Source organism: Primulina huaijiensis, chromosome 15 (genome assembly GCF_012295235.1).
Source record: "Primulina huaijiensis isolate GDHJ02 chromosome 15, ASM1229523v2, whole genome shotgun sequence".
Classification (NCBI taxonomy): domain Eukaryota; kingdom Viridiplantae; phylum Streptophyta; class Magnoliopsida; order Lamiales; family Gesneriaceae; genus Primulina; species Primulina huaijiensis.
The window spans coordinates 1,894,537-1,908,468 of NC_133320.1; the positions used below are offsets into that span (position 1 = coordinate 1,894,537).

The following is a 13,932-nucleotide window of genomic DNA, read 5'->3' on the forward strand; positions in this document are numbered from 1 at the left end:
TTTTTTTAATGAAATTTGTACTCTATTTTTTAAAAAAACTTATATCTTTAATGAAATTCACAATGATAATAATAATAAATATATGTTTATTGTTTGTTTTTTCCTAGCTATTAATGAATTCTAAAATAAATTGCAGAAAACTGAATTTTAGCTGTCATTTTTTAAAATAAAATTTAAATTTATTTTGCACTTTTTGGAATAAAATTTGCACTCTTTTTTTAAAAAAAATATATATCTCTTTAATAAAATTTAAAATAATAATAATAATAAATACATGAATGTTTTGGTTTGTTCTCTCATCCATTAGTGAATTCTAAAATAAATTGAATAAAAATAAAATTCAGTTACCACTTATTGGAATGAAATTTACACTCTATATTTTTTTATAAAAAAACTATATCTTTAATGAAATTTGAAATAAAAATAATAATAATGAAATTTACGTTCAATTTTTTTAAAAATGAACTATATTCTTATTTTAAAAATAATTATATTTGTTTTATTTATCTCTTTTTTTTTTTTGATTTGTGAACTCTATCTTTATTTTTTAGGATGTTCTTTTGTTTGATTTCAATTTTTTCATTAATTAGTAAATTTTAAAATAAATAGAATAAAAATGAATTTTACGTTTTTGTTCAAAATTTTATAGTTTTCTAATTTTTGAGTATGTCTTCTGTGAACTGGTATCATGATATATATCCCTGAGATAGGTTGATCCAGCCCATTTTCAGAGTGAAAAACAATTTTTTTTCATGATTCGAGTCGGATATATATGAGACATGTTTCACAAAATTGACCGTGAAACAACCTTATATGAGTTTTTGTGCTAATTTTTATTTTAGCTTGAGTAAATTACCATCCATGAATAGCATAAATTGTGTGAATTTACGTGTATGTCCTTATATTCATTAAATAATATTAATAGATACATGTTTTTTTTTGTTTTACAGGTATTAATGATTTTTACAATAAATTAAATAAAAATGAAATTGGAATCAAATTTCCAGTCCATTTTTTATAAAAAAAAATTATATCTTTAATGGAATTTAAAATGAGCGACACAATATCAGCAGTATGCACAAGAACTTCCTAAGAATTCATCCATCTCAGTACTACTCTCACTCATGCAAGCTTAACCTAACAAAACTGAGTGATATTGAAAGATTAATCTTTTAGTTCAAACATTTCTTAATCTTGAGGTCAAATGTTTTATTTGTTACCCAAGATAAGACTTTTATTTCTTATAATTGTGATGTATTGTGCAAAGTCATATACAAAATTAATTGTGAAATAATGAGAATTGCACTGACGTATGTGTCAATTGGTCAAACCGTAAAACTTTCTGTGTAACAAACCCAAATAATTATTTGGTGCCATGAGAGAACACTTCAAAAAAATGAATATGAAGTTAAATTGATTTTATGTATAATAATTACTCTTACATATATTAAATGATCGAAAATGATGAATAAGAATGAATTCAAATCCTTTTTATGTGAACCAAATTAGTCTTCCATATATAGTTACATAAAATGATTTATAAGATTTTACAATTTTACTTATGCTTTTTAAATATTTTTTGGCTCAAAAAATAATTGTTTTTATAATATTACAATTATTTTCATGTTTTATGCCCTGTCAAATTTATTTTGATGAATATTTGTAGCTACTTTTTCAATGACGTGATTTATATATAGAACTTTATAATTTCAAAATATATAATGAGAAATATAGAAATTACGGTTGTTGTATGTTTCATCTTTATATGTTCGACACGTGCAACGCACGTGCATGTCTTCTAGTTGTTATATAAAATCTAAATTTATTTTTTTATACATGTAGCAGCACATAATGCATATATTTGATTGTTAATGATTCGGGGTGTTAGGCCTATGAGTCCGAAGATGTACGTGTCTATTTGCCGGTGTTGTCTCATATCCCTTAGAGTCAGTATTACCATTTTCCCTACCGCCAATCTTGTCATCAGCAGAAACAATATTACCGTTAAAATCCGTCGTTACTCTTTTACGGCCCTTCTAGACAACCAGATCAAGCGATGCAACGTCAACATCTTGACACACGAAAAATTCTCAAGATATCATTTATTTCAGTATTACTCTTACTCATGCACTCTTAACCCAAGAAATATAGAAATATGCTTATTGGGAGACTCAATAATACCAAGCTAACACTTGTAGTTTTACCAAAAATTATATCTGATAGTCACAGTGTAATTCAAATATTTTAAATCATACAGCAGTCCAAGCGTCACGTCTCGATTGCTCTCCCATCAAAAGCAATTTACACCCTAACAATCTTCATTTCAATAATTTCAGTTTTTGTCATCAATGATAATAGAACTCGTGACATTGACTGTGATATAAATTTTTATGATCAAATGCTTACCACTAAACCAAAAGTTATAGATGTTACCAAAACACAATTTTATTTCTTAATACTAGTGAAAGCGCAGAGTGCACATGCTTGGGTGCTTATGAGTCGGGTTGTTAGGCCATTAGTCTAGGGAGATGCTTGTTTATCTACTGGTGATGTCTCATTCCTTTAGTGATCAGTCTTACTCTTTCCCTACCGCTAACCATGTCCAAAACATAGACACTATTAACCGTTAAAATCTGATACATTTTTTTACGGACACCTAGCCAACCAGATCAAACGGCGTAACGTCAGCAGCTTAACGTACGAAAACTTATCATGAGGTCACTAATCTCTGAACTACTCACAGTCATGTACTCTTAACTGAACACAACTCAAGTTAACTAATTGGTATGAATGATAAAACATTCATTATTACACATCCTCGTTAATTTCATCTGAAGTTTCACTCGAGTTTTACAAATAATTAATTAGATTCATACATCAGTATATTATTTATATATGTTGATTTATCATCCATATAATATTACACATCATTTATCATTTTATCTCATGAATCAAACGATCCATAAGAAGATATATATAAATCAACATAGAAGACAATTTCGTATTGGGGTCGTAAGAATTAATGATGCACAAATTTTTTTTTTGAGCATTATTTCTAATTGAACTAATTTGTTTACCAGGTGGCCTAGTTTGCACTATGAGTACTCTTGATCGAGTAGGAAGAGTTCAGTGGCCTGACCTGGCCTGTACTATAAGTACTCTAGACTGGGTAGGATGAACTCGGGTGGCTTGACCTAGCCTGTAAGTACTCTGGACTGGGTAGGATGAGCTCGGGTGGCCTGACATATCCAGCTCGGGTGGCCTGACCTATCCTGTACTTTGAATACTCTTGACTGGGTAGACTAAGCTTAGGTTAGATGATATGCACACATTCAACAAAAAATGTCAGTAGGTGCCGGTAGAGTTTCCGGCCTGGTTACTCCGACCCTCAAGTCAGTACAGGGCACACTAAGTAGAGAGAGAGTTTATTGAATGTAGTAGAATACAATATCTCATGTCCCAAATGAATTAGAAAACATGAGTATTTAAATATGACCTCGATTGCAGCGCCTGGACAATGTTTCTAATTAGACATCTACCCATGGCCTGTCTTCTGACGGTAGGCATGCCGACCCATATTGTATTTGGTCTTGGTATGTGCACTGATCTGGTCTTGTATGAGTCCACAGTGGTTTGATATGCTTCTCGAGTTGCTGCATGTCTGATGTTGTTTTAACTATGTTATTTTTCTTTAATCGAGCTGACTTCCACCTGATCTCCTCTTAGTTTCCATTGACCAACTCTAGAATGTTTCTATTTTAGTCCTCTCTTCCTGTCCGAATATAAGGATAGCCCAAACTCTTTCTAAGACATCACCATTATTATTTTTGGAAACAGAAAGTTAAATATTTAATACATGAATTATTGGAAAATAGGATAATTATCAAAACCAGAAATTATTCCTTCGTAAAACTGCAGCATTGTTTGCATAAAAGTTGAAGTAAATATAGTTGTATGTTAATGATTTGGCCCCTTCAACTCACCACATTCTTTACAGAAATAAATTCAGACATTGGAAAGAACAAAAGATGCTTTCTTTCTTCTTCTTTTACGTGTCCAATTTCAAAATTTCCTAGTCATGAATTTTTCCACTCAAAATCCATTGCTTTTAGACAATTCTCAAGATTTAATTTTTTTTAAAAAGTAAAATCTAAAATGTCATGTGTGATGTGAACATTTATTGCCAATAATTCCATGCTATAAAAATTTATGGCTATCCATATACAAACTCTAGTGCATGCACGTGAACTATCTATCAATCAAACAAAAATTGTAGTGAGTTGTAATATTGGGCCATCGACCAACTCCAGCCAGTAATTTCTTGAATCGTAAAGCTATTAAACAAAATAAAATTTTAATTTCATTTCAAGTAAACGTGCCTCGATCTACCAGAAACTTCGAATATATATTGGTTCCTAAGAATTAATTTCTATTTTTTAAAAAAATTATATTTGAAATATCTTTCTTGACAATTCAGTACTCTATAATGCCACAAAAATATTAATTTCCCTATATTAATTTTAAAAAAATCTCTAACATTTGGCCAAAGTTGAAAGCATATAAACTTTATCTATCGCTAGCAAAATCAAGAAGTTGCCAAAAAATAGGGAGAGAAAATCGAGTTTCTTCGATGAAGAAACAAGGTTGTGAGATTGAAGCTATAGGCATAAACTACACAATCAACACACACAAAAAACAAATCAAACACCCTCAAAATGTTCAAGATCAAGAATTACATGAACTTCCTCATAAAAATGTAGAACACAAATCAAGCCCAGAAATCAAAAGAGTCCTCAAAGATGTCAACTTGAGAGCAAAGCCTTGGGAGATTCTTGCCATTGTTGGGCCAAGTGGTGCTGGGAAATCCTCATTACTCGAAATTCTTGCGGGGAAGATCACGCCACAATCTGCATCGATATACATCAATCGACAGCCACTCGAAAAGTCCCGATTCATGAAAGTTTCCGGTTATGTTACACAGAAGGATACATTGTTCCCACTCCTGACCGTCGAAGAAACTCTCCGTTTCAGCGCGAAATTCCGGTTACGCCTCCCTGATCATGAACTGAACTCGAGGGTCAAGTCCCTTTTGCAAGAACTCGGCCTGGATCATGTTGCTGGAGCACGAGTGGGCGATGACAGGGTTCGTGGGATATCTGGCGGGGAAAAAAGGCGAGTCTCGATCGGTGTTGAAGTGATACATGATCCAAAAGTGCTGATTCTTGATGAACCAACATCAGGGCTTGACAGCATTTCAGCACTTCAGATAATCGACATGTTGAAATCCATGGCGGAAACTCGGGGGAGGACTATAATCTTGAGCATTCATCAGCCTGGATTCAGGATAGTGAAGCTGTTTAATTCGATCCTGTTGCTGGCAAACGGATCGGTCTTGCATCATGGATCAGTGGATCTGTTGTCACTTAATCTGAGTCTGATGGGATTAGAAATCCCACTTCATGTCAATGCGATCGAATTCGCCATCGAATCCATTGAAACAATGAAGCAGAATCAGGAGCCTTCACCCATACAGCAGCATTCAAACAAGGGAGTAGTTGAAGAAGGGAGGAAGAAAACAGGACGTTCCACTCTACAGCAGCTCTTTCAACAATCCAGGGTGATAGATGAGGAATGCATTGATGTCATTGGATTCGATTTTTATCATGGTTTCGCTAATTCAAGAATGCGGGAAACCCTGATTCTAACTCACAGATTCTGGAAGAACATTTACAGAACAAAAGAGCTTTTCGCCTGCAGAACCATCCAGATGCTTGTGTCTGGGATTGTTCTAGGATCAATATTTTACAATGTTAAAGATGATTTATTTGGCGCAGAAGAAAGAATCGGGCTATTCGCATTCATTCTGACATTTTTGCTGTCAAGCACGACGGAAGCCTTGCCAATCTTCTTGCAAGAAAAGGAGATTCTAACCAAAGAAACCTCAAGTGGAAGCTATAGAGTTTCATCATATGCAATAGCAAATGGCCTTGTTTACTTGCCATTTTTGCTGATTTTAGCAATCTTATTCGCCATACCGGTATACTGGCTAGTAGGATTAAACCACAGTTTCATGGCTTTCTTGCATTTCTTGCTGCTAATATGGTTAATTCTCTACACAGCCAATTCCGTAGTGGTCTGTTTCAGTGCATTGGTCTCGAATTTCATAATCGGAAACTCCGTAATCCAAGCAGTCATGGGATCATTCTTCTTGTTTTCAGGATACTTCATATCCAAGGAAGGGATACCAGATTACTGGATTTTCATGCATTACATTTCATTGTTTAAGTATCCGTTCGAAGGGTTCCTGATCAACGAGTTCTCCAATTCGAAAAAGTGCTTGGATTCGATGTTCGGAGCGTGTGTGATCACCGATGAAGTTGTTCTTAAAGAAGAAGGATTTGGGAACGAGCAAAGTAGATGGAGGAATTATGTGATTATGGTTGGTTTTATTTTGGTATATAGGTTTATTTCTTACTTTATTTTGAGGTGTAAATGCTCTGGGGCTGGGATCAGAGGTTTTTTCTTCTGAACATCCTTTCTCCTCTCAAAATCTTTGCTGATTTGCCTTTTTTCCTTGGGTGTGTGGGTGAATTTGTGAATGGTGTTTAATACATGATGAAGTTCTTAAATGTTCAAAAAATGTTCATTAATTATAGAATATATACTAGTTTGATTTAAATCATTTACAATAATCAAAACTTTTCTACTATTAAGTTGCGTTATTATCATCAACAATGATATTTTTTTTAAAAAAAGTGGAAAATTCAGTCGTGGATAGAGATTAAAAAGGATTATAATTTGATGTGATATATGTAAGGTTGAGGTCAAATTACATACTATTCTAACTTTAAATCTAATTACTTACCTTACTTATATATTAAGATATACACCATTAGATATACTATCGAGTCTATGCTTAATTAGGGGTGTTCATCGGTCGGTTCGGTTTTCGGTTTTTTCGATTTTCGATTTTAGAAATATATAATCCGATATCCGAACCATTTTTCTTCGGTTAAGTTCGGTTCGGTTTTCTACCAAAACGGTTCGGTTATTTCGGTCGTTTAATTCGATTTTGGTATAATTATTTAAATTAATAATATAAATATATTGTAAAATATAATATGTTAAATTTCTACATGTTTTCTTAGTAAAATATTTAAATATAAGGTCTAAAATAATTAAACAAACAACAATCAACTAAAAATTATTCAAAATAGTTTTTCATTCACTAAATATCATATCAAAATATATAATATAAATAAAAATATAAAAAAATTTATTAATTTAATGAAATTTCGGTTTGTTCGGTTTGTTCGGTTTTGACATATATAATCCGAAATCGAACCAAATAAACTTCGGTTTTAACATTTATATCCGAATTACAAAATTCGGCTTTCGGTTCGGTTCGATGTTCGGTTTTTTCGATTTGGATTTTCGATTTTTTCGGTTTTATCCGAAGTTTGAACACCCCTAGCCCTAATTACCAGAAATAATCTGGTGTATAATGGTAAAACTAGTAGGAAGGATAAAGGCAGACACTTGATTCAGATATTGTACAATGGATTCTTTAGCAGAAGGTTTTTTGGTGAGTGAAATAATTGATTCAGATATCTAATTCCAGATGTGAAATATGAACCATAGAAAATGCAGTTTATATTTGTGTGTAAGTTCATTGAGTAGGTCTCTTATGAGACTGTCTTACGAATCTTTATCTGTGAGACGTGTCAACTTTACCGATATTCACAATAAAAAGTAATACTCTTAGCATAAAAAGTAATGATTTTTCATGGATGACCCAAATAAGAGATTCGTCTCACAAAATACGATCTGTGAGATCGTCTCACATAAGTTTTTTCCAAGTTTCATTAGATCAGATAGATACCCATGATTTTTTTTGTTTTCAAAAACTAGAATCGATTACGATGTTTAATTCAAATATTTAAAATTGTACGACAGTCAAAATTCATATCTTGATATATCAAACCAACACTTGGCTTGACTTTTCATCACGTATAAATATTACATCATGATTTCAGAACATAATACGATGGATGAGTCTGTGTTTGGTCTAATGTTTCATATTATTGATATGGCGGGAGAAGAGAATATGTGGATTTTAGAGTAGGATTAATTTTAGAAAACTGATATGAGAAAATCACAAATTTTAGGAAGCTAATATGAGAAAATCACAAATTAATTCCATTTGGTAAAGACAATATGTGGCGATGGAGAGTGGAGAGGTCACATGCAAAAGGGAGATATTTGTTCAAAAAAGGTGGTCTAGTTTTTTGCCACATATGTACGTATAGACTGACCCTAAATGACAAACTATTTTCACGGACTCCCTCTTTTCACCACCACACCCCCTACCATTCTTTATTCTACCCTCACTAAAAACTATTATTAAATCATATANGTATATATATATATGTGTGTATATATATATATATATGTGTGTGTGTATGAGCAGCCCTAGAGAATTATCTTATTCTTTCTTTATTTTTTTCCATAGTTTCTTTTTTGGGTTTACAAAAATACTCATACTAATAGTTATAAAAGGGTAAAATTGTAATTTACAGACTGATCTCAAATTCAATAAATCAAATTAAACATATTATTATTTATTGATTACTATTTCATATTCAACTCAAATATTTTAATAATCACGTAATATAGCTCGTTTTATTTCTTCTTTTTTCTCTTCATCTTTTGTTTGATTGAATAATGAATTTCCGTCTTGGTTAAGTATATTTGTAATAGACGTTTTTAATTAATAAAATTACATGTTATTGCCTTAAAAAAAATAAATAAACGGCCCGAAAACTTTTGAATATGTAACATTTACGTTGCCACGTTTCAAAGGTCGATGATATGTTGATATGAACAAGTGAGATTGGGTCCCGATAGTGATATCGAATGAATCTTTTATGTGGTGGAGAGTTAAAGAGGAAGATTTTTTTGTATACAGTATGTCGTTTTACGGATGATATTTCAATCAAATCAAATCAAAGACTATAAAATATCAATCACTTTGACATAATTTATCTTTTATTTAAACTTATAGCCACACAATTTTTATGAAAATAAAGATTTATTTTGTCCTTGTGCCACCCGTGACGCTTCTCCCGTGAACTTTTCTCTCATTTTGCACTACCAATTTCTGTGGCAGATAATTTTTTTCATTGTTTAATAACAATTTTTTTATATATATATCCATAAATAAAACTTGTTTTACTTTTTTAATTTAACAATTGTCAAATTTATTTTCCCCCACCCTTTATATATATAAAAAAGAATTGTTATATGATAAAATAATTATTAAAGTTACGCAACAAGTAGTGAATCAAATAAACTAACCAAATACGAACCATATTCATCCGTAACTAATTTTCACATGTAGATACCGTGCAACACCATAAATTCGTCGTTCTTACTTTTTTTTTACACCATATTTCTTTCGCTTTTATGTAGTACAAACAATTGGCTTACGAATGCGAATTTTATAACGAATGTGAATTCTATGCTATATCGTATGAATTTCACCGAGTATATTTTGAATTGGTATATCCACACAACACCAATTCTCCACAAAATGTGTGGACCTCATGCCGAAGAATGGTGTGGCATATCATTTTGCCAAAGGAACAGGATAGTGTTAAATATTAAATCTTAAGCTCAAATTTTATTTTTTTATCGGGGACACATAGTTAAAAAGTAGATTATCTTGAAGTCAAATCCGACTTGGAGCTATTTGAGCTCGATTTGTTTAGTTCAATTGTAATGATCAAACTCTAATATGGAGCAAAAGCTTTCTCCTTGATGGATTCTTGATTAGCCTTCAACAGAGACGGCATCAACTTGTGATTTGTAACGATAATTCCTGTGTCCAGATCGAGATATCTTCCTCTGGAGAAGTCCAAAGGGTTCCCACCAGCATCTGCTGCGCCTCCAGCTTCTGCACAATCAATATAAAGACAGTCATTTGGTTAATTTCAACTATTTCAAAACTTATTTAAACACAACCCTTTGATCTGCATATGATGTTTGACAAATAAGTGGCTACAGTAAATGAACAACATAATCAATAATATGATGTTGCTTTCATGCAACTAACAAATTAAATGACACGAATTACTGAGCGACCTGTGACAACAATATATCCAGCTGCATGATCCCATATCTTTTCTCGATAACCTTTGTGAGGGAGTCACAGATATATGGCTCCATCTCCTCTAGACAAAGCACCATATTTAACTTGACTATCTATCCTCACAGATGGCGCTATAACACCAAGTTTCTGTCAATAAATTCTGCATCATAATATTTCGCGTAGCAATAATACTAAAAGTTCACAAGCAAGGACATAAATAACGAAGTTAGTACCCTCGAAATCAAGCTAGATAATTCATGCATTGAGTGTGCAGCTTCAAAAGATTCGAAGAATGATATGCTTCTTCAGGGTTATCAGTAGGACTTACATGCACCTGAACAAATAAGAAAATCAGATATAAACGTCAGTCCCCATAATCCAAATTGAATGTTCAGTATTTTGTCAAATTTGAAGGATGTCAACAAAATGGAAAATATACATTCCACATTCCCGACAATTAAAAGCGAAGGTTTGACACTTAATCACAACTTTACAGGGTAAACAAGAAATCATATCCAAAATTTTCACCTCATCAAAACTCGGTTTTTTAGCTTTCATAGTAATTTGCAACAATGAGCTTAGAAAGGATCAGGAGAAGCATCAATAAAACCAAGTCACCGCATGCTTAAGGGCTAGAGACCTTCATTGGCGAGGATCCATCAAGGCTCTGCAAATATGTTCCAGCATCAAGCTGAGCAAAAAATAGGCAACCAACTTTACTGTCAGGGTTGCGTTGGTAGTGGCAAGTAACAGATCCCAAAGGAAGATTAGGGCAGGCTAGTACTCCAAGCACAATTTTCCCTTCATCTAGCAATGCTAATGCAATAGCATATTGATCTCCTCTCAAAAATCTGCATTTTCAGGCAAAAGTAGTGAGTTATTGCCAACTAGGGTTCACAAGACTTTAAAAATAAAATCGAACCAAGTTTTCAAACTCCTACTTCGGAAAGTAAACGAAATTTTGATTCCAGGAACTCCCAACAATCTCCTTTTTTACTTTTCTTCCCTTTCATCCAGCTCTAATTCATAAAGCTTTCAGATATTCACTTCTTTTTCCATATTTATAAATGATGCGAGTTATGAGTGGGACACTAAGCATGTTCTCATACATTAGCACCTATGAATAAGGGTAAAATACTTTGCTTAGGGTAAAATACTTTGCTGTGATCTCCCATGCCTCATGTAAGATGCTCCTGATCTAAACTTATTGTGACAAGCATTTACTCAAGAGTTGAATTTCTCAGATGCCATGTCTCTGATATCAACATATCAAAGAAAAGTAGGAACATGTTCAAGGATCGAGTCCTAATGGCATGCCTGAATTACTTACTTACCCTTAGGTACCATCAATAGGATCCAAAACCCAATGCTGGTCATGGGGACCCCCTTCAGATTTTCCTTTGTCAATAGCAATAAGTACGTCTTCCTCGGATAGAGGTGATATTTCAGACATTCCATCAGTAGCAAGGGTCTCATTCACAAGCTCTGCAATGCGATGCAGTGTTTCCTCGCTTTCTTCTTTTCGGAGGTCTCCTGAATCCTAAAAAAAACTAAACTTTACAATTCCTAATCAAGCAGAACACAATAAGTAACAATTTGATAGGAGAGAAATTCATACTGTAGCATATTTTCACTATCGCAAGTATACGATGTCAAGTTTAAGTACTGGTTTGAGTACAGATATCGATCCCACGAAGAGTAATTATTTAAACTTGAATATTAAGTACCATAATTGACATAGCTTACTTTATTTAGACAAATCGAATAATTGGTTTGTAATCAAATCAAATAAAATAACAAATGCTGTAATTCTGGCACGCAATAGAAATGCACTGAGTAAATAAATCTAGAGATATGATTTCGTCTGGTTTCCCCTATGCTAAATTAAAATCAACTAACATGTTATTAAATTGCATCGTGTTTACTAACCAAGAACTCGCAATTTTCCTATTCCCTTTTTCAAGTGTTAAATAGAATTGTATTACCTATTACCGATTTTAATATGTCTATTCAAAATCAAGTAACACGTAATAAATGCACCCAAAGTTCTCTTATGGAATCGTCAGAATTATACGTCTTTTGCACGTTATAAATATCTAACGATGCGATTTCCCTTGTCCTAATTTCGATCACCTCTTTCGAGTGTTAGATCTCAATTAGTAGTTCAGTCGAATTATGGCCAGTAATTCAACAGCGTTAATGACAAGAAATCACAAATAAACATGATGAATTAATTAGATGAAAAGTCAAAGCATAAATAACATAGGTTCATCCAAGACTACATCAATCTCTAGAACATAAAATTAGTTCATACTCGAATTTAAATCAATACAAAACCTGTTTGTAATCATTAAAACGTAAAAGTAAGAAACCGAGTTAAGAACGTGTCGGCGAGAGATGTAAGTGCGTTTCCGTGTCCGGATTCAACGTCTTCTATCTCTGTTCTTCGTGTTCCGTGCTCTGACTTTTTTCCTCTCCTTTTCTCGAGTGATATGACGGCCCCCTAGAATATTCTCGACCCCCTTTTTAAAGTCCACGAAAACCCTATTTGAGTTTGACTGTCGCGCCGCGCGCATATGCGCGACACAGACTCGCGCATATGCGCGAGTCTCACTGTGCGTTGCCTTCTTCTTGCGCGCATATGCGCGACTTGAGTGGCGCATATGCGCCGAGCTCTCTGTTCTTGCCTCTTGTCTCTCGCGCATATGAGCGCCATGAGTGGCGCATATGCGCGGGGCTCACTATATTTCACCTCGCTTCGGGGCATTTATCGCGCATATGCGCGATCTTACTCGCGCATATGCGCGAGCCTCACTGTATTCTGAGTTTTTGATTGCTCACGCTTCTTTTCCTAGACGCCATTTTAGCTCGTTTTCATGCACATGTTGTAGCCGCATCTAGATTCCTGCAATCACACCAAAAAAACAACAAAAGCGCGTAATTCCGCTCAAAAAGACTAACAATCTATATGAAGTATAAGAATAATTTAAGTGCATAAAATGCACTTATCAAAGCCCCCAAACTTAAACTTTTGCTAGTCCCGAGCAAAATAAAATAAAAAAATAAAAAATGAATAAAACATTAACTAGACTAGACTAAACTAAACACATCCTAAAGAAAGTAACTAAACGAACAGGAATTGTGGAATAAAAGGATAACCACTAGTCTCAGAGATTACAGTTTCCATGATTTTGAATCAAACACATGCCACATTACTCACAGTTCACGTGCGTGTGTGTTTTATTATTCTCGTTTACCCACGCCAGAAGCCAAGATAAGTTCATAACTTTTCATCTCATAAAATTTTGGGCTCCTCGACACACGTGTAATTAGCAAGATCATTGAGACACACATTTACCTTCACAAATCAGCAGGACTTATAGGGTAACGTTTGGCTAAACAAAATGACAATCTGAAGGCAATAATTAACCAAACAAAGTTCAATATCATGAGATGCGCACATGTACACAATCAAATTCTGTGTCTATCGACGGCATTTTTCAAGTGTCCATAGGCTTAACTTTGGCAACTCTTCTCCACTAGTATATTGGGTACGTGTGACTCGGTCAATAGGTCTTATAAGCTTATAACGTTAGGCTATGGCTAATAGCTACAAATGAAGGTAGGGAATCAAAAGTGAGAGAAAACAAACCAATTTATTTTTCAATATGCGTCTCCTTCTTCCTTTTGTTTCACTTCCACTTGCCTTGCCCAACATATTCGTTACTTTGTCCTCTTTTTCACATCACATGTCATACTCTTTTACTCTTTATTCAACTTTT

The 13,932-nt window shown here is 33.6% G+C and overlaps 3 protein-coding genes across 3 annotated transcripts in view; 1 reads left to right on the forward strand and 2 right to left on the reverse strand.

Moving 5' to 3' along the window:
- Positions 1-4,546: 4,546 nt before the first annotated feature.
- Positions 4,547-6,569, forward strand: LOC140960280 (ABC transporter G family member 5). Its single transcript, XM_073418490.1, has one exon. The coding sequence runs from the start codon at positions 4,631-4,633 to the stop codon at positions 6,527-6,529; it is 1,899 nt and encodes a 632-aa protein (XP_073274591.1). The 5' UTR covers positions 4,547-4,630; the 3' UTR covers positions 6,530-6,569.
- Positions 6,570-9,791: 3,222 nt separating this feature from the next.
- On the reverse strand, positions 9,792-11,332 carry LOC140958787 (3'(2'),5'-bisphosphate nucleotidase-like). Its single transcript, XM_073416353.1, has 5 exons — positions 11,328-11,332; positions 10,791-11,001; positions 10,479-10,484; positions 10,246-10,297; positions 9,792-9,955 (listed from the first exon to the last, which is right to left on the reverse strand). Exons 1-5 carry the CDS (start codon positions 11,330-11,332, stop codon positions 9,792-9,794), a joined length of 438 nt encoding a protein of 145 aa, XP_073272454.1.
- LOC140958789 (uncharacterized) overlaps positions 11,140-13,932 on the reverse strand; it is a 9,787-nt gene continuing 6,994 nt past the window's right edge. Inside the window, exons 3-4 of the mRNA XM_073416355.1 lie at positions 11,481-11,690; positions 11,140-11,348 (exon numbers count right to left, since the gene is read on the reverse strand). Coding sequence (XP_073272456.1) covers positions 11,487-11,690 — 204 coding nt within the window. The 3' untranslated portion in view covers positions 11,140-11,348; positions 11,481-11,486. The remainder of the gene's footprint in view (positions 11,349-11,480; positions 11,691-13,932) is intronic.